This window comes from Phacochoerus africanus, chromosome 1 (assembly GCF_016906955.1).
Source record: "Phacochoerus africanus isolate WHEZ1 chromosome 1, ROS_Pafr_v1, whole genome shotgun sequence".
NCBI classification, from domain to species: Eukaryota; Metazoa; Chordata; class Mammalia; order Artiodactyla; family Suidae; genus Phacochoerus; species Phacochoerus africanus.
In genome coordinates this window covers 124257604-124282622 of record NC_062544.1, presented here as the reverse complement: position 1 = coordinate 124282622, position 25019 = coordinate 124257604, and the positions used below count along the sequence as shown (strand labels likewise).

Genomic DNA, 25019 nt, shown 5'->3' with positions numbered 1-25019 from the left:
ATTAACTCAGGTCCCCTTATTAGGACCAGGCAGAAGAAAATCCCTTAGTCATCAGCATTGTGAAAATCCCGGAATGGTGAGTGTTCAATGAAAAGATTACCTTTGGGCACCTGAAAAATAATGGAGGAGCTCAACAGAGTAACCATTAAGCCTGTCTACACACACTAAGTCAGGTGGAGGGTCGAGGTAATTAGCTGGGACACTGAAGCCAGAGAAACTGTTTTGGACCTTCTGCCCTGAGTCAGTGTTGATCATTATTCAAATCTCTCAAATATTTTTCCTGAAAAAGCTGTTTTAGGTTGTGTCTACACACACAAAGAAACAAGACTTAAATATGACTAGTTAATAAAAAGTGGTTTGATAGGCTTTTCTTTTTAACTGAATAATGGGCAGCTTAGGGGAGAGGCTGTCCAAAGCTGTAGCTTATTAGCTGGGTAACTTTAAGCTAAGTTGCTTCCTTTTTCTTAGCCTCAGTTTTGTCAACTGTAAAATGGGAATATTAATAGGGTCCTTTTAATCCTAGGTTGTGAGGATTAAATATAACATGTGCAATCCCTTCATTCATCACAGCACTCAAGAGCACTAGCTACGAGTCCTTGGGTTGACATGACTCCTTCTGGGTTGGAGAGATTGCGCGTTTAGACATCATCCAAGGAAGGGACCACAAATCAAGGAGTGATTGCTTTCATCCGAGCCCCTAATGCCATGCCTTGTACCTAAGAATTGTTCTTTGCTGCAAGCCTCGGAAAACATGAACAGGTGGCTCACTGACAGCTGGTCCCCCCACCTTCATCCTTGGTCTCCATCAGCCTCTCCTATTTGTGTCTCTTTTTTGAACATCCCTTCCCAGAACTGGCTCCTTCTGGTCAAGAGGTCAGGCTTGGGGTGGGGTGTTCATGGATCCTGCTAAAGAAAGGGCATTTTTTTGGTCCCACTAGAGTGGGGATGGTAAGAAAGCAGGGAGTCTGGGAAAATAAAGTCAGGCTGAAGTCACAGTTCTAGCCTCTCCCATGAGGGCAGGGAGAGGAAACCCCTGTCTTTCAGCCTTGCCTCCTAGGCCCCGAGGCACATGGCTTTGGAATAGAAAGCAGTAAGGACGCATGATTGAATACAACAGCACCCTGGTTTGGGGAACTGCCCTTTCCCTCATGCCATAGCTCAGCCTGCCTGGGCGGGGAGCAGAGGTCTTTGCTTCTGTCTCAGTGTTCTGGAGAAGAGTCCAGAGCATACCGTGTTCACAGAATTGGCAGGAAGTTTGCCAGACTGAGAACCAGCTCGCATACCTGCCACTAACCTGGGGAGATTTCAGCATCCTTTTTATGGCAAGAAATTGCCCGTGGGCTAGGGTGAGCAGTGAAACTCTCACCTTGACCACCAGGACAAGGAGCAGGTGTTTTACACCAGTAAGCCAATATTTCCAGTAAGAGTAGGTACATTTAGTAGCTTTTACCATGTTCCCAGCTCTGTTCTACATACTTAGCTGGATTACCTAATTCAATCCCCTCCCTATTCCTTTGAGGAGCATTACAGTAATCTCAGAGGAGTAGGCTCAGAGGTTACATAACTTGGTCAAAGTCACCAAGCTATAAAATGGGAAAACCTGACTTCTAATTCTGCCAATTCTTCACTCAACCTTTAGCCATTGCACAAGAAGATTTCTTTTATAGTTAAAAAAGAAAAGGATGGTTCAGAACTGGGCAGAAACAGCTCATTTCTCCCTAGAACTTATTCCCCTTTAAAAATCTAAAAAAGAAAAGGAAATTATACATAAACACACACAAACTTTTGATAACCACTGGTGGGGAAAAAAATGCATACCAACAAAATTTTATAAAATGGTGCTTTTTAAGAAAATTTTTTATGCGTCGAAACAATATATACATGTAATAACAGTCTTGTGTAGATTGTAAGGTGCACTGTTTATGTGATCTGGACACAGTGCCCAGTGTGCACTTGGATTTTCTGACCCTTGGCAATAATTCCAAGTCCCAGGTGGGTTGCAAGAATCTGGTCCTTCCTCTCTATTTAGAGTATAGCTGGCTGAAAAACACAGCCCTCTGGATACTTAAAAGAAATCTGGGAGTTCCCTTGTGGGGCAGTAGGTTAAGGATTATCATTATCACTGCAGCAGCTCAGGTTGTTGCTGGGACACAAGTTTTATCCCCCACCCAGGAACTTCCACGTGCCACAAGTGCAGCCAAAAAAAAAAAAAGGAACCATGATACTTAAATGTAGCACTGTTGACATTAGGCAGGAGAGGGTTCTAGGGACCAGAGTTCTGATCCTGGTTCTGCCAGTTTGTTCAGTCTGCTAGTTCTCGGACATGTACACCATAAGAAACTAAATTGATGACAGCTTTCCACCTCTTAAGGGGACTAGCAACAGAGAACAAAAAGCAGCCTTAGAGGGAACCTCTCGCACAGGAAAAGGCTCACATCCAGAGCACCGCACATACCTTCTGCTGGAGCTCCTCCAACAAGGAGGTCTCAACCACCAGAGATCATCAGTGCCTGGCTGGACTGAGATAGCTGTCTGTCCCTTCTTCTCAGGCCCTGTCGTGTTACCCATTCATCCTGATTCTGTGCTACATGACCAAGTTCAGTCTTCTAATGGAAGGTCCTTGGTTAACTACATGAAGGTTATCATTTCTTTTGCCATTAGCCCTTTCTTTTACAGGCAAGACACCATCTCTTTTACTTTTTTTTTTTTGTCTTTTGTTTTTTTAGGGCCACATCCATGGCATATGGAGGTTCCCAAGCTAGGGGTCAAATCAAAGCTGTTGCTGCCAGCCTACACCAGAGCCACAGCAACGCCAGATCCGAGCCGTGTCTGTGACCTACACCACGGCTCACGGCCACGCCGGATCCTTAACCCTCTGAGCAAGGCCAGGGATCGAACCCGCAACCTCATGGTTCCTAGTTGGATTCGTTTCTGCTGTGCCAAGACGGGAACTCTTTTTACTTTCCTTGTAGAAGATACTTCCAGACTGCCCTGTGGCCTCAACCTCTTCCTTAAAGTTCAGTAGCCAGGACCAAAACTGATACACCACATCTTTCTAAATCATAATAGGACCACGTTTTACTCTGAGCTGTTTTTTCCTGTTATTTGGGGATGGGGGGGGGGCAGGGGGATCAATAAAACTAAGTGTAAGTCAGCACGTGGCAGAATGAAAAAAAAAAAAACTAACAAATTAGGAGAGGGGATAGTTGTCATCATGAGATATAGCTCGCCTTATCTTCTACTTGAAAGAAATAAACTTTGGTGTCATTCTTTGGGTTGAAACTGCATGTTGGTGGTAAGTGTAGGCGTGTTTAAAGGTTGATCATTTAAGCTGTAGCAAAACTCCTACCAACTGCCAAGCACTCTGTAGAGCATAGGAGGCAGTTTGTAGCTGATAAGAGTAATTTCATCAGCACCTGCCCTGACCACTGATGCTTGAATTCCCACACTTTCTAACATTGTGAGAAGATCGGAAGTTCAAAAGGAAAGATTGGACTTATGTGAGCCCAGATTTCTCTGCCTTCTGCCTGAGATCATGATCAAATAAATTCTTAAATTCTGTGGGGTTTAGTGTCCTCAGTCATAAATAGTGCAGGGTGGCTTAAGGAAGAAACTGTGCATGAAGGTGTTTGCAAAGTGAAAAACATCATACAAATGTTACATGTACATGGAGGAGAATTGGAAGGAAAGCCACCTTCTTGTTCAAACAAAATTCTAGATAGAATAGGAATAAAGGGAAAAGATTTGGGGTTGGGTATCATTTAGTAAAATGTTAATTATGCAAACTCTGCAAAGTTTTCCTCATATCCCCTTAATGGCTCCTAGTGGTTTTCTTCACCCACCAGCCTTTGCAGGCATGTTGGCTTTCAGACTAACTCATGCAGTGGCTTCCTGATCTGGTCTGCTTATTCCTCAACCATCCTGAAATTATCACTGGTCACTAGCCTTTTCTTCTTCCTTCCATCTATAAATTTTCCCTCAGTGCCTTGTCTAAGCCAGGTACCAAGTGAGTCACTGGGAAGACAGTCATGGACAAGACATGACACTCAGTGGGAGACAGACATTGCACAAAGATTACTGAATTGCAGTTCCCTGGCCCAGTGGTTAAGAATGCAGTAATGTCACTGCTGTGGCTCAGGTTCAATTCCTGGCCCAGGAACTTCCACATGCCATGGGTGCAGTCAAAAAAAAAAAAAAAGTACCAAATTGGGATTGGGATTGCAACCAGTGCTACAAAGAAAAAAATGTAGGGTTTTAAGAGAATCTGTCACAGGAGACTCTACGAATCATCTTGGGTGCTGGTGATGGTTCCAGAAGGTAGAAAGCATTGCCCTCTCAATAATTAACTAATTGGGGAGTTCCCACCATAGCTCAGTGGTAACAAACCCAACTAGTATCCATGAGGATGCAGATTCAATCCCTGGCCTCGCTCAAGGGGTTAAGGATCCAGCATTGCCATGAGCTATGGTGTAGGTCACAGACGCAGCTTGAATCTTGCATTGCCATGGATGTGGCATAGGCCAGCAGCTGTAGCTCCATTCAACCCTAGTCTGGGAACCCTAAAAAGCAGAAAAAAAATTTTTTTAATTACCTAATCTATATGCGTTCAGCCCTTTAAAGCTTCTGAAACATTTTCTTGCACGTTTCGTCCCTTGATCAGGTTCTCAGTCCTACAAAGTACATGGTATTTTCTCCCTGTTCTAGATATTGAGAAGCCTGGCAAAGAGACTCTACAAAGAGAAAATCCGGCAAAGTGATCATCCCAAGGTCCACTAGTTCTGTCACATACAGAACCTTTGACTTTAAATCCTGGGCTCTTTCCACCCCACCCATTGGCTCACTGGCTTCACTTTCTTGCATCTTGACATTTTTATAAGTGGCTTTGAGAAAAGAGCATCAAGGAAAAACACTCCCGTGGATACTTTCCTGGGAGACCTGTGGGTAGAGATGGTAATTCCTGATACTGGTTTCAGCCAAGTGGCAAGAGGCAGCCCCCCTGAGATGTGAAAGTTATCCTAAGCGCTTGGTGTGCAACACAGTCTTTGTAGTTGCCAACAAAACTGAAAACCCTCTCTGGCCCCCAAATGTAGCCACTCAGTTTTGCCTGTGCCCAGAGGGACATATGTGATTTGTGTCAAAATGAAACACATAGACTATCAGGCAACCTCCTGTTCATTGACTTCTCAAAGAATCTAGAGCCCCCTCCCGCGATCTGCTTGTAAATCCATCACCTTGGCCTGCATTTGTTCCAAGCTCGCCGTGTCTGGGGACTCTGCGTGCATTCACCCATGTATCAACCCTCTGCAACAGGTATCTCAGTGTATATGCATTTTGCAAACGAGGTAATTGAGGCTCAGAGAGATGGAATAACTTGCCAAGATCACATAGCTTATAAGTCACAGAGCCAGGATGTGAACCCTGATCTGACTCCAAACTCCATGCTCTCAAACACCATACTCTACTGCACTCCTTCTCCCCAAACCAAAAATAAATGTCCTTCATGGCTCAGCGGTTAACAAACGCAACTAGGATCCATGAAGATGCAGGTTTGATCCCGGGCCTCACGCAGTGGGTTAAGGATCTGGCGTTGCCGTGAGCTGTGGTGTAGGTCACAGACATAGCTCGGATCCTGAGTTGCTATGGCTTTGGTATAGACCGGCAGCTGTAGCTCGGATTCGACCCTTAGCCTGAGAAGTTCCATATGCTGCAGGTGAGGCCCTAAAAAGCAAAAAAAGAAATGTCATACCCACTTCCCTTCTGGGGTTTTTAGTATCTAAAGTCTCAGGATACACAACAGTAGCCTTCAGGTAGTTTTGAAAGGGTCTGGTACCCTCCCGACGCCCACCCAGAGACACACACCTCCCTCTGGGTTAAGGGTGCCCACCCAGCACATCCTCTCTTCTTTAAAAGCGTTAGCAGAAACTGAGAACTCAAACAGATTCGATTAGGACAAACCTGCTGCCAAATTACACAAAGACTCCAAGGTAAGGAAGCGACAAGGGCCTTGGTTTCTTATTTCCAGACTGACAATCCCCCCACTCATCACTTTGGATTTAGCTCCAGTCATTTTTCTTCCTTTTAAAGGGAGGGAAGAAAATGCACATTTCCCACCCCAGCTACAGAATCTCAGTCAGTAAAGCTTCCCTTTCTTTCTTCTCTTCTCGCTCCCTCCCTCCCTCTTCTCTCTCTCTCTTTCTCTCCAAAGCAGTGGGTCTGGCTTGCAGGAAAAAAAAAATATAGCAAACAGATTTTATTTTTTTAGTACCTTTCTGTGTTTCCTGGTCAGCTCCGTGTGCCAGCATATTGTTTTAACTCAGATGGTGATACAGCATTGAGCTGTGAACAATAAAACATAAACACCAGCCTCACTCCCATTCTCTTCTTTCCTCCTTAGGTGAAGGCGGCTTCCAAATATGTGGATGTACCTGTGAGTATTTGAAAATTGTTTTGGGTGGGGGGAAGGTTTTGGCTTTCATGAGAATTTTGATGGTGCTCTTCTCATTCGTTGCTGCTAAATTGTATATTCCTGACTCAGATAACCAGAAGAAAGGAAGCCAAGTATATTTCATGGTAAAATTGTTTTGAGATGAGAAGAGGGTAGGGTTCCTTTCAACAGGAAAAGAGATCCTATCTGAGGGGAAAGCCAGTTCACTTTCATTTCGGAGTTCATTGGTTTCCCTGGTAAATTTCATTCTGTTATCATCTGGTCCCCCTCTGCCTCCCTGAATGCCCACCTTGGGAGTAGGGTCTTAGCTAGAAATTTGCACAAGGTGCCAGTATTCTTTTTCTAAACAAATAAATTCCAAATTTGTTCATTTGGGGGTCAATTCTGCAATTGTTTTAAGAAACCTTACAAAGTTGCTTATAATTAGTGCAGACCTCATTAATGAAGAGAGCTCTCAAAGTTCACAGATAAAGCACTCAAAGTTGCCCAAAATTTACATTTAAATTGAGGTTAAGTACTGCACATGAATGCTGGAGTGTGGGATTACCTGTGATAAATCAGGGTACATTTATAGACAGATTTTGCCCTGCCTATTAGCAAAATAAAATTGGAGAGATTTAACTATATTCCAATAAAGGGGAAAATAAAATGATTCTGTTTCTCCATTTCTAACAAAAGAGGTGTGAGTCTATTATAAAATATTAAATTTAGAGAGCTTATCTCAACAGCCACCAAGGGTCTTGTACTGAACATTTCTCATTCTGAACGTGGTTAAGTACCCTCCTTGTTCAAATACTTATTTGTTAAAATTTGTTTTTTTCTAAAAGGATTTATATTAACATTTAAATTCATTTCCCCAGGAAGCTAAGTGTGTAATGGTTTATTGGCTTATTTCTCAAAGGATGGCAAAATGGAAAATTGGAGTGAGTTTACCATTAGCATATATTTTGTTTGTTTAATGAAAGAATGTACAATCAATAATTATGCTTTGAATTTATATAATACTTCTCATTGGGGGACCTCCCGATTCCTTTGCGTAGATAGTCTTTATAATGGAAGAGAGAAAAAGCTTACATCCCTTGGGCCAGGACAGAAGTTAAGTAATTTATTTTCTGAAGCCCCCAAGTATAAACTTTCAGTTCACAGGGAGAAAACTGCTCAAATTCTCTAAGCCTGGTTCTCTATCCTTAAAATAGAGATACAATACCCACATCACAGATTTGCGGAGCACATTAAATGACACACATATAGATGACACTCTGCACCTTACCTGACACTCACTAGGGATTCCAGCAGCAGGAGCAGAGCCCTTGGGTTGAGAGAAGGGAGGTGTTCTGCTCTGTTGCACAGAGCATGGGAGGAGGGATGAATTTGGTGACCTCAATCCTGGCCTGCCTTGTTCTTCAAGAGTAGTAGAAATGGAAATTCTAGTCCCCAACCCAAAGATCTGGTAGCTCAGGTCTGTTATCTGTCACACCTCAAAGCAGAAGGGGATCTTACCAGTGAGGTTTCAACAGGCAACCAGTAGGCAAGGGGAAAAAAAATGATCCAGCAGTTGATTCTCTTCACTGAAATTACTGAGGAGGTCAAATGATTTAATGGAGGTCAAAAAAGTCATGTATTGGCAATTGCATTCAGTTCAGCCTAATTCCAATAACCCAGGTTCAGATTTATTGTAAAGATAGGAACAAAAATGAATCAGCTGAGTTTCCTCCCTCCAGAGATTCAGCATGTTCCAAAATACCACCAATGATAAGAATATTCTAATAAAGCACGTACACCAAAACCTTATAAAGCCACTGTGTGCCAGGCTCAGTTCTTAGCACTTTGCATTTAACCTTGGCAACACACCCACTTTAAGGATGAGGAAACCACAGCACAGAGAGATTAACTTGCTCAGGATCCCATAGTTGGTAAGTGACAGAGCTGAGATTTAAACCAATGCTCTTAAACACTGTGTCATCTGCAAGATGATGTCTGATAGTGCATGGACAAACATCTTTATTTGGATAATTGAAAAATGATTTAGTGAGTATTAGAAAAATATGATTGTAAAAAAACATTTACAGATGTGTTTATTCACCATGATTTAACCAGATAGTTCAGCTTAGAACAAAGCTAAACTTTAAAATTAAGATAATTAAAGTGGGGTTTTTTGGGATTTTTTTGGCTGTGCCCATAGCATGTGTAAGTTCCTGGTCCAGGTATCAAACTCAGCCATAGCACCAATCCAAGATGCTACAGTGACAATGCTGGATCCTCAACCCACTATGCCACAAGGGAATTCCTGATTAAAGTATTTTTGTAGCAAATAATATTATAATAAATGTTTTAATAAACAATGTTCTAAAAATAATAATACATTATACACATGTACTATATATACATTGTTTACTTCTCAAAACAACCCCATGAGGGAAGTAATATGATCATCCTGTTTCACAGCTGAAGAAACTGAGGCATAGGGAGGTTAAGTGGCATGGTCAAGGTCACCTGGCAAGTAAGTGGGACCATGAAGATTCAAGGATTTAGCAGTTCGATATATAAAGCCTGACAGCAATGGCTCCCACGAGTTAGTTGTATGCATTTCTTTCCAACTCTGCCTTAGGCACACACATATTGTTAGCTTAAAATCAGGCATGGAGAAACTATTTACACCACGGAAATTGGCAAGCACTACAGATCAAGATTTGTTGTTTTGTTTTGTTGTTTTTGTTTTGAAGAGCCATTTTACCAGCTCACCAGTAACTCACCCATTAAATCAGGGGTCCCCAAACCAGAATATGCAGAGGTAATACTTCCAAGATTTTTTGGTTTGGTTTTTTGGGGTTTTGGGGTTTTTTTAAATGGAAAGTTCTAGCCCTTCGCCTCCAGAGATTCTGATTCAGTAGTTTTAGGGTGCAGCCTGAAAGTCTCTTTTTAACAAGTTCTCCACTTGATTCTGATACATAGTGCAACCTTGGGAACAGTGGACTAAATCAATGATTCTCAACTTTGGTCATATATTGGAAACATTTGGGGAGCTTGTATGAGTATTAATGTGAGGTTGCTAGCCAATTTAAAGCAGAATCTCTGGGTATGGGGTCTAGGTATCAATTTTTTTTTTTAAAGCTTCCCATATCCTTCTTATTTGCAGCCAGGTTTAAAAACCATTGGGTAAAATCATCTTCCAAGTTGTTTCTAGCTCTGAAGACTCTGAGTTTACTCCTGTTGCCCTTTGAGGGTTTTGGCACATAGTTTGTTGGTTTAGTTCCTTGTGGGGACTAGTAGTTAGTTACCTTAGAGGTTTGTCTCTTAATTAGCTACACTAATAGAGAGAAGCACTATTGCCCATCATTCAAAACATTGTATAATCCCCAAAGCATATCTCTTTGTCTTAGATGTAGTATTCGACCCTTCAAAATGGAGCAGATTTGCATTCCTAATTAGGGCTTGCTTAGGATGCTGAAAATCTGAATTAGTTTTCCCAAGCTCAGAAATATCCTGGGAGGAGCAAGCTATGATTAAAATATCCTATTTTTCCTAAGCCACCAAGTGGCTTCTTCGCAAATTATGTCTTCCATACATGGAAGAAGTTTAACTATACAGAGATTTATATGTTCCTTGTTTAATTATTTTCTAAAATCTACGTCCTATTCCATCAATCTGCCCAAGCCACATTTAAAAGAAACAATATAATTGTGAGATATTGAAAACCATCACCTGGAGATTTTCCTATTGTGTTTAGACAGCAGTGTGGTATAAAACTTAATTTATCTAACAGCATCACTTGTTTAGTCAAGAATATTTTCTATCTATAACTACAGTTAGCTTATTGGTCTGCGAATAGTTTTTATATTAACCACTTTGGTCGAAAACCTGCTTAGCATGCATTGCACATTCTTCCCTGTCTTTTTAAATAGGGAACTGGCAATACTTTAACCCTTTCTCTATAACCAAGGATCACCTTTGTGACTTTATCTTCCCCCAGTGGCCACATAGTGACCTGCTCCCCCCGGGGCCTCCCAAGATATAGGAGGCCCTATATCTGCCCCTGATAGTCCCAAATCTCAGGGACTACTGAGTCTACATATCTGGTGCTACAGTTTGGCAGCCTCTTCCCTCAAGCTCAGAGTGTCAAGAAAGGTGATCATTTTACCAGCACACCTGTTTCACATAAGTCCCTTCATTCTCCTTCCTGGTCCACCAAAGGGTGGAAAGCAGACTTGATGGAATTGGTTGTGAGTGGGGACTGAAAAACTCTATCATGAGATAACGTATTTTCATGCAGAGACGTGGTCATTTTTATTTTGATGATCGTTTCTCTGAAGCCCCTTTTTTCTTCTTAGTTCCAAAGTAGATTCCAAAGGTAGATAAGACCATGAAGTGATATAATCTTGGGGGGCTTGGGGGAAAATAATCATTGTGGCTCATGTTTGTATAGTAATTTACAGTCTTTAAGGCATTCTAACTTCCATTTTTTTAGTTAATGATAAAAACAATCCTTTTAGGTAAGTAGGGGAGCTATAATCAATCCCATATCACAGATGGTGAAACCAAGGCCTAGAGAAATTGAAGTGATTTTCAGATGTTCCAGTTTGGAGGAGATTCGATAAAAATCTATGTAATGTGACTGAGGAGTTTTAAAAAGGAAGTAGAGGAGCTCCCATTGTGGCTCAGTGGGTTAAAGACCCAACTTTGTCTCTGTGAGTGTGCAGGTTCAATCCCTGGCCTTGCTCAGTGAATTAAGGATCCGGCATTGCCACAAGCTGAGGTGTAGGTCAAAACTGCAGTCCAACTCAGTTCCTAGCCTGGGAACTTCCATATGCTACAGGTGCTGCTATAAAAAGAAAAGGGGGGAAAAAAGGAAGCAGAGCAGGGGCTTATTCATTCATGATTTTTTTCATTCAGCAAATATTTACTGAGCACCTACTATGTGCTTTGATTATGCAATAGAAAATAGATCAAATGAAGTCCATGTATTTATGGAGCTTATGTTCTAGTGGGAGAAGACAAAAGACAAATAAATTTATGTCTTTGTAAGACATTGCTAAGTGCTATGAAGAAAAATAAAACTTGGTCAAAACTTAGAGTGTCATGGGTTTTTGGTTTTTTGGGTTTGTTTTTTTTTAACTGCCTGGATGAGCTAAACCGCAATGATTTTATTTCTCAAGTTTTTAAAACTTAAATTACATTCCCCTTTGAGGACAGTAATTTAATAAAAACCAAAGGAGTGGTGAAAATCATCATTATTGTAGATCGCTGTTCCTAACATTGTAGTTACAAAGAGGTCTGCTGAGTTTGGCTTTGAATCTTAGCTCTGAGATGGCTGCATGTGTCCAGGAAAAAGCTATATCTGCCACAGGCATCACCAGGGAAGAAATAAAAATAATAATAATAAGTTTCTCAAGTGCCCCAGGTAGGGGTCCCTAGCCCTACTGAGGATGCCTTTTGATGAGTGGCTGCCAAAGGGAGAGGAGGAGAGGTGCCAGTTGAGAACTGATAGCTATCACTTAACATCTCATTGGAGAACCTCTATTGTTTTGTATCATAAAACTGCAACAATTATAGGACAATCATGCAACCTGCTCAATCCATTTGCTGAAAATTGCTTGAAAGTGTAACAGTTGACTACTGTGGCTTTGGGTTGTCCTCATTGTTTTTCAAATTAATACCTTGTCATTGTTTCAGCAGGTGTTAAGAAATGTTACTAGCATCCCAGGGGCCAAGCATTGGCCCTTTGCTTGATAATTGTTTGCTTTGTATCAGGAAAAAAAAAAATACAGTCCTACTGTTTCCAAACCTTCCTCATTTTCACCCTGGAAATTACACAGAAGTGTTAACTAACTTCAATTTGCAGTGCCTGACAGTCACGTCTTATAGAGAAATGATACTTTGTGATCTAAGGTAAATCACAGTAATGAAAACTAATCTTTTTAGTTATTAGCCAACATACATCTCCACTGTGGAAATTTAAGGGGTTGGTGGCAGCTATCCTAATGACCCATATTACAGTGTTTTAATAGGTTTCTTTGGAGATAACTTTGATTGCAACATCTCAAGCACTGTGCATTCTTACTTTTTTTTCTTATGATAAATGATTTTGTAACTCCTGGGTAAACCACCTGCTTACCTTTCCAGAAAATCTAATTTATTTAAAAATCCGATCTTTCCCCCTCCACATCTTGTTTTAATCCCTGGACAGTAAGACAGTGCCAGGAAGCAAAGTCAACTGGTTGAATGCCTCCTCTGAGTAAACTAACCGGGAAACAGTCATTACATGCTCAGGTTAAACTACCCCCAAAATATGATCTGGATAGGAGGGGCTATAGACTGAAATACAGTTTTTTACTTGGCACTTTCTCAATTTTTCAAGAGGGGATGGGGGAAAACTGTGCCTTTTCTAATACTATGGTAAGCACAGGCAGTGGAAGACAAAGTATGTTTGAGTATTTTTCAGCAGAGGTTTTAATCCAAGGGAAAACCAGGGAAGGTCTCTGGGTTCTCCAGTGAAGAGAGTATCTTAGCCAGAAAATAATAATAATAATAGAAAAATGTTCCATAAAGCTCTGTAATCCCAACTCCCTTCTCAGCTAGGTTAAATTTCTAGGAAGAGCAGGAGGTTTGAATATCAGCTCTGGATAGCAGTCCTGTGTGCTAAGGATAGCTTTCAGCACTGGGGAGCTAGCCTCAGATGCCAGCAAAGGCTCTGGGGTCAGGGGTGGGCAGGTAGAGCTGTGTGAGGTGGGCAGAGCAAAATGCATAGGTAGTGGAGACAAAGTCACTGTCTGAGAATTTCATTTTCATGTTCTCCTGTTTCTTTGCAGAAACCCGGGATGGACGTGGCTGATGCCTATGTGACTTTCGTTCGCCACTCTCAGGATGTCCTCCGTGATAAGGTCAATGAGGAGATGTATATAGAAAGGTTATTTGATGTAAGTAAATGCCTTCTCCTCCTTGAAGGCCAAGGAGGAGACCCTCCAAAATGTGACAAAATAAGAGACAGGAGGATAAGTCACATTTTGAGAAAACGGATTGGTCCTAATGCAAACAAAATCTTTTCCTCTCCCTCTGCCTTAGGCTCCTCTCTGTTGTGTGTCTGTTCCGACCCCACTCTGGTGTGGCCGTGTCTCAGTCCCAATCTGTGTGATACGGAGGACGGCGCACAGCCTAAAGCAGGCAGGCTTCTCCGTGCACGAAGCTTGAAAGGCAGCTTCCTCTAACTGGCAAAGACCTTCCCCGGTCATGGCTCCCCTCCTTGCAGTCTGGCCCCCTTTAGGGAGATATGCCCTGCCGGCTGGGAGGCTGAGGCCAGCTACCTCTCCTGAGGGGCAGACCTCCCTGCCACCAGCTGTGATGTGTGGCTTTGCAGTCAATGTTGCATCTTTGATCACGTCAAAGATGATTTTGTTTCCGAAGAACTAGAAATCCTTAGTTAGCCCTGGGCATACATGTATTGTTTATGTTTTGGCAAACATTTATTGTTCAACCCTTGGTCCTTTGCCCTTCTGAACCAAGGTGTCCCTTCCCCACCCACCCACTTGAAGATTCGGGGGAAGCCGCTGATGGACAAAGAGCAGGTTCATCAGGCTGCCAGACTGAGTAAACTTCAGAAAAATGCAGGTTTCCGAGGGTTAATCATTATGAAGCAATCTTACTTCCACTGAGACTACATCTGCCCTTCCAAAGCAAGCCACTGAGGCAAAAAGCAAAAAAAAAAAGAAAAAAGAAAAAAGAAAAAAGAAAAAAAAAATCTGCTTTGGTCTCAAATCGCCTGCCTCTTTCAGGCCAAAGCAGATGGGGCTGCCTAATTTAGCCAGATATTTTCTTTCAAGTTTCCACCGAATTTGCCAGTGTAGACCCGGCCAGAGTGCATGGAAGCTGACATACTTGTCTCCGTGTGGCTCTAATTGTACAGCCTACTTCTGTCTTGTGAAGCGTGAGCTCCTCCTGTCCAGGTTTCCGTATTTTTAGTGCCAGCCCGAACATTAATGTTTTGGTCTACTATGGAATCCGTGTTTCTATATTTTTCCTGTGATTGTGTTCAGCAATTTACATTGAGTTTGTGTGTGTGTGTGTGTGTGTGTGTGTTTTTGTTCCATGGCTAAGTGAGCTCATTGTTGGCACTGCTTAAGACTCTGCAGCTCCTGACTTTTATATGCTTTGTCTTCCAGCTCATTTGCTTTCCTCATGTGTTGAAAAGGCTCCTGTCTTTCTTTCTTTCTTTTTTTTTTTCCTAATCATCCCCTTTCTGTGCTCAAAACCGCTCTTTCCTCTGCATCACCTTTCTTTGAGAAAACCCTTCTTACTTTTTAATTCCCACCCGTCCTCCCTTGGATTAAAATGGAACTTATCTCTCATGTCAAATGTTTTATCACATTATATCAAGTGGCATGAATTAGAATCAAATAATCTTCCTGTGTACATCTTCTAGCATGGCCCACATCCACTGAGAATGCCTCATACATGCATAAAGCTCACCGGCAGGTCCTCGCCCCTCTCTGCATGTGTGCCTTTATGAAAGTACTGAGCCTAGAATGTCTGGGACACAATCGCCCAGCCAATAGGCATTGAAAGCAGGCAGGCAGCACCCTCAGGTCTGCATTTTGGAGGGTGGTCACTCTGCCCATCACCACTGAATGAAATTCCAGGCTACCAATTTTCCAGAAGCCTGTGGGTTGTTCTTTTCAATGCCTAGGTTGACTTGGTTTTTTCCCTTTTGATCAATATCTTCTGATTCTCGGTTTTGTGTGGCCCTCGAGTGTGTGTGTGTGTGCTTGTTCCCGTGTGAGGGTGTATATGAAAATCCATGAGTACTCTAAAACTTTCAAACATCCAGTACTGAATTTGACGTTCAATCTGCAGTTCAGCCTACTGCTTCATTGACAAATAACCTACCCTGCTCTCGTTACTGTTTTTAAAATGAAGGATGAGGGGGAATTTTTGTTTAAGGTAGCTTTGTTGAAGGCAGCAAGGCAAAGTGTCCTTTTCTGGGGCCTTATTTTTTTTTAAAGGGAAAGCACAACTGAGTCTTTATTTCAAATAAGAGTGTAGCCTTGGCTAGCACAGATGGTAAAACTGGACTTGCCCGACTGTTTAAGAATGCAGGCAAATTCAAGCCCTCTGGTCATTTATGTGAATCGATAATGGAAAGAAACATCCCTAAGAGTATGCTTTTCAAGCTGCAAATTTCGTTTCAGGTCATTCAAAAATCCATGAGTATGTCAACTTCCTTTGTGGAATTATACTGACCAGCATAAAATGGCATCAGTAACATTATAAGAATCTCCACAATTGAATCTCATAGTGTCCCAGTTATGTTTTTTCAAAGGAATCTTAATTACTCTTCCCTGAATATCTGCTTGTAAAACTTAACTATTACAATCATTCACCAAGCATCACTCCCACCCCTGTGGAAAAAAATGTTCAGTAGCTTATTTAGCGATAACGAATTTCTTTGCCATTTACTTCCTTACTTTGCAAATAACCTGCTCCCCTAATTTACAGAATATTGGTGCTAGGCAACCTAACTGATGTAGTGCAAAAAAAGTTCTTGAATCTGTCATGGATTTAAAACATTTGTCATTCGCAAAAACCCAGAGCTTCTCAAAAAGCTTCATTACCATGCAGCCCCGGTAATTTAATTCAGTACTTAGTGTTTTTTCTATAATCTAGCAGCAAAACATCAGATTACCAACATGTTTGATTATTTTCGGCTTCTGTTTCCTCAGGCATGGTGTTTATTTCTTTACATATACACGCTCTGCAAGGCGCTCATGTCCACCCCGCTACACAAGGGAATCAGAATATTAAGGCAAAAGGGGCTGCAAAACCTCCCACCCTAAATTTCTTGCTACGCTGAAGTTACTCTTTCATTTCCCTTCTTAACAATAATGGTCCCGGGGAGGGTTTCTAAACAATTGGCAGAAAGCTCTTGAGAAAAACTTGTTGATCTGAGAGGTTTCTCTTCCAAATTGTTGCATTTTGATAAATGGCAAAAATGAATAATAGAAAATTAGCATTCAGAATGAGGAAAAATATATATTTCTCCGAGATTGCTGTTTAGAGGTTGTTGATTTTGACTGTTGTGTCATTCTCTGGTTTTTAGTTCCTGCTGACATCTGTCATTCAGACGCATGTTTCTCAGAGTTCCTGTTGTGTTTTTAGCTGTGTTTCAAAGTCTTAGTTTTATTTACCTGATAAGTCCTTTAAGTTCTTTCTCTGCAGGAATATTCATTTTTTTGTCTTTCTTCATGTATCTCGTGGAAAAGGCTGGATGGCTTTAGTGTGTGTCTGTATCTGAGACTATTTGAACTAATAGTTGGTCATTTAATGAGCACATCTTCTGTTTTAACCAGGCCTGTATTTCAGGGCACTTTCTCTCTCTCTGTCTGAGCTGTTTTTTTTTTTTTCTTTGCCTCGTCATTGTACTTCTGGCTGGAATTGGGTGCTTGTGGGAGATTATCGGCATAGCATTTGGGGCTCTATATTTAATGTTCTGCATTTTTATCTATTTTATTATGTAACTTAAGAGCAGCTTTCCAAATTCATCTTCACCAAAATTTTTTTTTAAACAGACATTTTCTAGGTGGATTGAAGAAATCCAGGCAGAGCATTGCCTCAACCAGGTCTTTTCAGTGCAGTGAAAATTTCTGTGTTTATCAATAATTGCTTTACCTAGATCTTCTCTAAAATGCCAGCAACCTTTTTAGTCACACACCTAAGAAAACTTTAATGCTGACTGGAAAAAGAATCCCATTTTTCTTGGCATTTCAGATATGCAGCTGTACATTTTTTCATCTGCGTTTTTGTCCATTTTTTTTTAGCCCTTGTCAACTGGTTTCAGTTGCTGCAACATCACAGTTTATAACATTTTGAGACAAAAACATTCAGGAGTGTAGGGCAAGAGAATAGTCCAATACATATAATGACAAGGAATTGAAATTATGTTAAAGATACTGACTGTTTCAAAAGAGAATCCGATTGCTGTCAGACTCAAGTGAGAGCTCAGCCTCTTTGAAAATTATTGCTGACTTTTAAAGAAAAGATAAAACACGGAGCCGAATAATCTCCATATTCCTAAAGTAGCAACTGAAAAGGAAAGCACAGCCCAAGAAATAACTCTCAAAGACAGTGATTTAAAGCTCGAGTGTCCATAAATCATGCAGATGGCTTTTCCCCCCTTCTCTGGTGATTAATTCAACATCTTCCCCGAAACAAAAACATGCTTTTTGAAATTAGAGATCAGATCATCAAGAGAAGCACCTAAGATCTCAAGGTCTAAACAAAAATTAATTTATTTTCTTTCCTCCTTGTACTTCTTGAAGACACAGACTGAGAAGAAAATCGGGATTAAAAGAGATGTGCTTAGGGCGAATTCATCTGCTTAAACCTCACAGGCTCGGAGATGAGTGATTAAAAAGCCATCTCGAACTTGGATGGCATCCACAGTGGGGGTAATGCTGCATCCACACTGCCTTTCTTCAGGCCCCGTGTCCCTGTGAACCGGGCCCAGGGAACAGTTGACTGGAGATGATACATGGATTATATAGGTCAATTATACACTTAATCTGCCTTCTGGAGGATTAAGTACTTGCAGATTGACTCTGCATTTGGCTTCTCCGTGGCAGTTATCAGATCAGGAAAGGGCCCCTCACCAAACTGCCTCGTAAGCTCTTAATCAGGCAGCACGATCGGGTTCGGATGGGGCTGCCACTCTGTATCCTTTGCCTTGCATAGATTTTAATTTGCTGTTCCATTATCAAACCGTATATTTGTCCACTTTATGTGTCAGCACAGTAATTTAGTGTGAATGTGTCCCTTTAAAGGGGTAATTTGAAAAATGAAACCTCTGCACATTAAAATATATTTGCTGTATTTTTATATGAAGCCAGAGAGAACTTTATTTTTAATGACCTGATTAAATTACAAGTGCACTCTCTACATGAACATATATCAATCAGAGTAGGAGCCACCCTGCTCTAGGAAGTAAGCACAGAAAGACTGGCCAGAAGGAAAGCCTTGTTGTTATCGTTGCTATTAGGTGATGACTATAATGTATGTGGCCACCTGTCCAGGTGAGGGAAACTACCTCCAAAAGTACACAGATTCACCAGTGTGATAGGTTGCAGTTCGAGGGGGGTGATGAGAGAAATCAAGGCATGTGGCATTCAAGACACTAAGATAGTGAGTTAGCTCCTCTCTAAAGCAATAAGCAGGTTCGGCTGTCCCTTCATGGGAGCTCTTAGGTAGTGAGCACGGGCCTTGCTTCTGGAGCCTTCAGACCTCACCCTTAATCCTTACAAGCTGGGTGACTTTGGACAAGGTATTTAATCTCTCAGAGCTTCAGCTGATTCATCTGTGTAACAGAGATGGTAATAAGCAGAACCTTCTCATGGAATCATTATGAGGGTGATGTGCCGTGAGCTCCTGTAAGCATCGGGCTCCAAGGAAGCATTTGGTAAGTGTCAGCCACCATCATCCTCACATCCTCATCCTCATCATCACTAAATGGAAAGGCTTTTCCCAGGCATCTTTTTTCTTGTTCAACAAAGCTCCATCTTCATTCCAAGATGCTATGAGAATCTTGCTGTCACTTTCAGCCATTAACCCCAAGCTTGCTTAGGATTACATAAATGTACAGCAGCCTGGTACCTTTTTACTTTTGGTAAAATGTAGCACAGAAACAGGCAGAAGAGCCATGGTCAGGACTGGGGCTTTTGAAGTAAGCCAGACAGGAGAAGGGTCCTGGTCTTGCCACTTCTGAGCTGTTTAACTTCAGGTGAATTGTTTAACCTCTCTGAGCCTCATTTTCTTCATCTGTAAAGAAAATGACTTCTTCCCTTTGTTGTGGGGACTAAATAAGTACTGGTGTAGCCTGGCATAGTTAACAATTCAGCAAGTCTTTTATTATCGTCATAATCCTCATTGTCTCACAGAACTATTTGTTCCTTCCAGTGACTTTAAAATGACCTGTCCCTCCTCCCTAAACAAAAGTGCAGCACATTGGTATGTAAATCAGAATTGGACTTCTGAACATGAGGAGTTTTTGGGGTGGAGAGGGGAGGAGTTAATACCTTTTATTATGACAGATGGAATAAATGTCCACTGGAGACATTTTGAAAATATAGCTAAGCAAAAATAAGAAAACATTACATGTCCATCAGGCAGAGATTCTTATTTGAGTGTTTATTCTCTGGATCTTTTTCTATGTCCTTAGGATACATTAAGTTCTTTTAACCAAAATAAGTGAGTAAAAATTGCTGTTTTTAAGTAAACGGTCTTGATTTTCCATGTCCGTAAGTGTTCATCTGATAGACTGTCCATATTCAAAATTTCCCTCTTGTCCCAAAAATATTCTTTATGGTTGGTTTTTGCAACCCAGGCTCTGATACAGGGCCACATGTTTTATCTGGTTGTGATGTACTTTAAATTTCTTTTTACCAGCACTGGCCCTTTTTTCATGATCCCGACTTGTTAAAGGGACCGCCGTGCCAATTGTTCTGCAGACTGGAGGAGTTTATTACTATCTAAACATAGAACTGATTTGAGGAGGAAAAAAAAATATCTAGCTGAATTCAACCAAGTAGCTCTTTTGGACATAATTAGTAACTCAGCATAATTCAACCAGGGTTTTAAAAAAAAAAAAAAAAAACTGTTTTCTGTATGTAGGGAGAATTTCTGAAAGTATTAGGAAAAAAAAAAAAAAAAGCTAGACAGCAAGAAATCCACAGAGGTCAGGGAACAAGCTGGCCATACAAAAAGCTACAGGGATTTTATTTCATATACTAAGGCACAGATACCTGAGCTATGAGCTAGGTGGGTATGTCTGAGGTCCTGGTTCAGTATTTCTTTTTTTTTTTTTTTTTCTTTTTAGGGCCACATTCTCAGCATATGGAAGTTCCTAGGCTAGGGTTTGAATCGGAACTACAGCTGCTGGCCTATACCACAGCCACGTCAATGCAGGATCCAAGCCACATCTGTGACATACACCACAGCTCAAGGCAACACCAGATTCCCAACCCACTGAGCGAGGCCAGAGATCAAACCCACCTCCTCATGGATTCTAGTCGGGTTTGTTTCTGTTATGCTACAATGGGAACTCCTCCAGTATTTCTTATCTCACTGCTTTGGTAAAAATCTTAGACCAGGAACTTTAACTTCCCTCTGCACCTTAGATCATTCAGAAGGTATCTTGGTTAATTTTCTGAGGATTTTCCTTGCAGTTATCAATCTGAAATTAAGCCCTTCAAATCAGTCTGAAGCTGAACTTTCGATACTCTTTAGATCAAACTTTAATTGAACTATGACCTTGTCCCTCTCATCCTCAATTATGAGACTAAAGAGCTTGTTCTCCAGACTACTAGGATACCCTTTAGAATCTGTGTGATTTTATATATTGGAACATAAAAACAAATCCAAAATGAACCAGGAAAGGAGAGACAATGGATTCCCCCACACACACACCTAACTGGGAATACCAAAGTAAATTCTGGCAGTTAAACCATGTCCTGGGCCTTGCATTAGAGCTATAGAGGAATGTCATTTCCCAAGAAGAATATGGAAATTGGACAGAGAGTAAGAGGGAAATGAGAAGTATTAGACCTGTCCACTTTGATTTGTAATGTTATAAGGAATATATATCCATACACACACACACACACACACGTGCATGCACACACACACACACACATGTGACTAGGGTATGGGTTCTTGGGTGTGAACCTCAGACTCAGGACCTTTCTAAGCTAGGAGTATAAGACAATCCAAGTTCATCCTCATGACTTTTATCCTCTAGTGCCCTTTAAAGTCCTACTGTCTTCATGATTTCCCTACTTCCCATCATCGAATTCTGCTTTTAGCAGATGTGCTATTTCCTCCTCTATTAAGATGAAGAAGATTTAGTGCTGTCCTTGTTGGAATATTTGCAATTTTAACAAAATATTAAGCCAAAAGAATAAGGCACTCAAAATAGAAGTTTTTGATCTTTAACATGACAGGGGTTGGAAAGAAGTGTTTTGATGCCTCTGCTGCCCTATTGCAATGAAACTCATATGCAAATATACATCTTTTCTTCCCCTATGGCCTTCACAATAACAAGTAAATGATAACAATTCATTATTTTTCTTTTGGAGTCATAAATATAAAAACACATTTCTAGTCCATATGAATATGGGAAGGCTTCTCTCCATTCCTAGGCAATTTGAGGTTTCACCAACCGTATATGCAGAAAAAATAAGGGAGTTTTAATATATTTGGATTAGTTGTATCAAATGGGTTATTACTATCCCAAAGGAAGTATTTGTTTTCTGTTAGCATCATGCTTACAGATTTATATTTCAGGGACATGTCTTCAAGTAGCTCTTTCTAATCTAGCTAGCTTCATCTAAAGCCATTCACAGAAATCGATCTTGTTGACTTTCAGGCAAACCTTATATAAAAACCAGTCTTGAATTTTCTCTAGCACCTGTGTGCAAGGAAGAGTTTTGCTAAGTGCCTTTATGAGAACAGCTTTCTGTGTTCCAGGAGACATTTGGTGAATACAGTTAATTTGTTTTCTTTTCCAGCGAAGAATGTTCCAATAATAATTCTAAGAAGCCAGGCTGATTGCTCTGTTACATTAAGGTCACAGTATCCATGCTAATGTGACCCACACAATACTTTCCTATCTTAGAAAAGGTTTGTTTTTTTTCTTATGGCAGACTTATGGCATGGAGGCAGGAAGAGACAGACCCTTACACATATCACACATGTACTTGAATGCACGCACGTGCAAGCACACACACATACACACACAGTAGCCAAGGCACATTTTGTGGAACAAATATTATCACACTGTGTTGCAAGATAGAGTTCTACTAAGTCCTAGTAATTAACCAAGTAACCCTCTCTCTCCTTACCAGGCTCTGTAGAGGCTACTATTGAAGGATTTCACTGTCTCTTCATGTCTAAAGTCATAATCACTTGCCCTAAAATTTTTTAATGAATGAATTTAAATATAATCTAGGTTCATATTATTCAAAATGTGGTCCTTGAACCCTCAGCATCAGCTGTCCCTGGGAGTTTTTGTAAGAGGCACAGAATCTCAGCCCTAACTCCAGCCAAAATGAATCTGAAGCTACATTTTCACAAGATCCTCCATTGATTCAAAGGCATATTAAAGTTTGAGAAGTACAGAGTAAGATCAGCAAATCTCTTATTTGCCCATGACTCACAGTAAGAAGCAAATTTTACCAGTATTTATGTATACACACATAACACACAAGCACATGCATGCATACACACATGCAAAATCATTTATGAAACAATATTTACCCTCTATGTGATGCAGTCTGATATTTCTATTCCATTTTTCAAAAATCTTGGTGGTAATCAGTGAAATGATTTCATCATATGTAGTATAATATGTAGGTTATTATAGGTCTCTCCCTCCCAAGAGCAGAGTTTCCTGCCCTCTGACATTCTGAGCCAGGCGATTGTTGTGGGCTGCTGGCCTCTGTATTGAAGGATGTTGAGCAGCATCCCTGGCTTCTACTCACTAGGTGCCAGTAGCAACCCCCTTCTCAGCAGTCATGACCAAAAATGTCTCCAGACGTGACCACATGTCCCCTGGGAGGGGGTGGGGGTGTCCAGATCACTCCTGTTTGAGAGCCATTGATCTGGATGAGCAAGAAAAAAGGTTAATGCTGCATGTATACATGGGAGCCCTACCTGGCAGCGTGTCGCATGTCCCTCTGCGTCCACCTTCACACACACTTGATGAGTGTGTATAACATCAACAACAAAGTATCCACTTGTCAAGCCCAGAGTTAGCCTGGGAGCTGTGCAGGACTTGGAAGTAGATTATGTTTGAAGGGCTTCATGCAATGAGAGGACCAGCTTAGGAGACGTCCCAAACTCTTCATCCCCTCACTGTCTCTCTCCAGAGTAGTCAGTCCCTCTCTGAGCCATGGGAGGGATCTGGAGCAGTGTGTTAGATCAGCAGTACAGATTCCCACTTTGGCCTCCCCCAACTGCTTTGCTTTTTATAATTGCACCTGGACCTTGATTTAAAAAAAAAAAAAAATTGTTGCTTCTACCATGTGGCTACAACTTATTTTCATGTGTCCAAAAACCTGGAAAGAAGGCTCAACTAGAACACTGCATTCATTCCCAATTGCCAATTCAGAAGAGAATTAGGAGTTCTGTCGTGGCGCAGTGGTTAACGAATCTGACTAGGAACCATGAGGTTGCGGGTTCGGTCCCTGCCCTTGCTCAGTGGGTTAACAATCCCGCGTTGCCATGAGCTGTGGTGTAGGTTGCAGACACGGCTCAGATCCCGCGTTGCTGTGGCTCTGGCGTAGGCCGGTGGCTACAGCTCCGATTCGACCCCTAGCCTGGGAACCTCCATATGCCGTGGGAGCAGCCCAAAGAAATAGCAAAAAGACAAAAAAATAAAAAAAAATAAATAGAAGAGAATTAACAGCCTCCTGTTCTATTTAACTGCTGCTGAGGGGACTAAAAATCAAGTTAATGGAGTCTAGCAATTCGCCACCAGTATGAATACTCCCATGTCAGAAGGTTTTATAATGATAACGCCACTTGCCACATTGGGTTACCTTGACTGCCTTTGGCAGAATTCTTCACCCTAACCATCCCTGGACTAATGCTAGTTATACCAGCAAATCTCCAGGTCTTACCCAGGATGGAATTATTATTAATTGTCATATCTTCCTGCTAACCAGGATATGAAAGCCCCACCCATTTTTTGTGTAAAAAATTTTTGGAAAGAACACATAATACATAATATTGCATAAAATAATATGTAAAGTAGGCAAAGTTAAATTCATGAGTTTTCTCATGAAATTCTCTAAGTCATTTTTTCTTTCCATTTGCTTTTTTAAAATTCTTTTGGGTCTTTTTTTGGGGGGGCACACTCACAGCATATGGAGGTTCCCAGGAGGGGTCAAATTGGAGCTGTAGCTGCTGGCCACAGCCACAGCAATGCCAGATCCAACACCACAGCTCACAACAATGCCAGATCCTTAACCCGCTGACCAAGACCAGGAATTTAACCTGCATCCTCATGGATATTAGTGGAGTTCATTAACTGCTGAGCCACGACTCCCTAAAACTTTTTATTTTTTATACACTTTTTAAAAGTCACTTTCCATTTAATTATTACAAAATATTGGCTATATTCCCCCGTGTTGTACAACACATCCTTGAGCCTACCTCATACCCTTTTGTTCAAAAAAGTTATTATTTGGCCTGGGGGTAGCAGGGAACAGGTGTTTGGTACCTCACTAGTTCGGGGAGTTAAAAGTTCACTGTTTTTTACCCCAAGGTGATTTTTCCCACAGGGACATTCAGCTATGTCTGGAGACATTTCTGGTTGTCATAAATGGAAAGGTACAATTAGCATCTAGTGGGTAGAGGCCAGGGATGCTGTTAAACATCCTTAGATGCACAGAACAGCCCCACAGGAAAGAATTATCCAGCTCAAAATGTCAATAGTTTAAAAATCCTTTAATGATATGGGCTCTTTAAGTTTAAATTTGGTATAAATGATGAGCATTATCTGTGGATCATTTTCTCACCAAGGGATTCCAGTGAC

The 25019-nt window shown here is 41.2% G+C and overlaps 1 protein-coding gene across 1 annotated transcript in view; it reads left to right on the top strand.

Annotated features, from left to right (window-relative positions):
- Positions 1 to 25019, top strand: part of CADPS (calcium dependent secretion activator) — a 266034-nt gene that overhangs the window by 212709 nt on the left and 28306 nt on the right. Inside the window, exon 23 of the mRNA XM_047778450.1 lies at positions 13252 to 13359. Coding sequence (XP_047634406.1) covers positions 13252 to 13359 — 108 coding nt within the window. The remainder of the gene's footprint in view (positions 1 to 13251; positions 13360 to 25019) is intronic.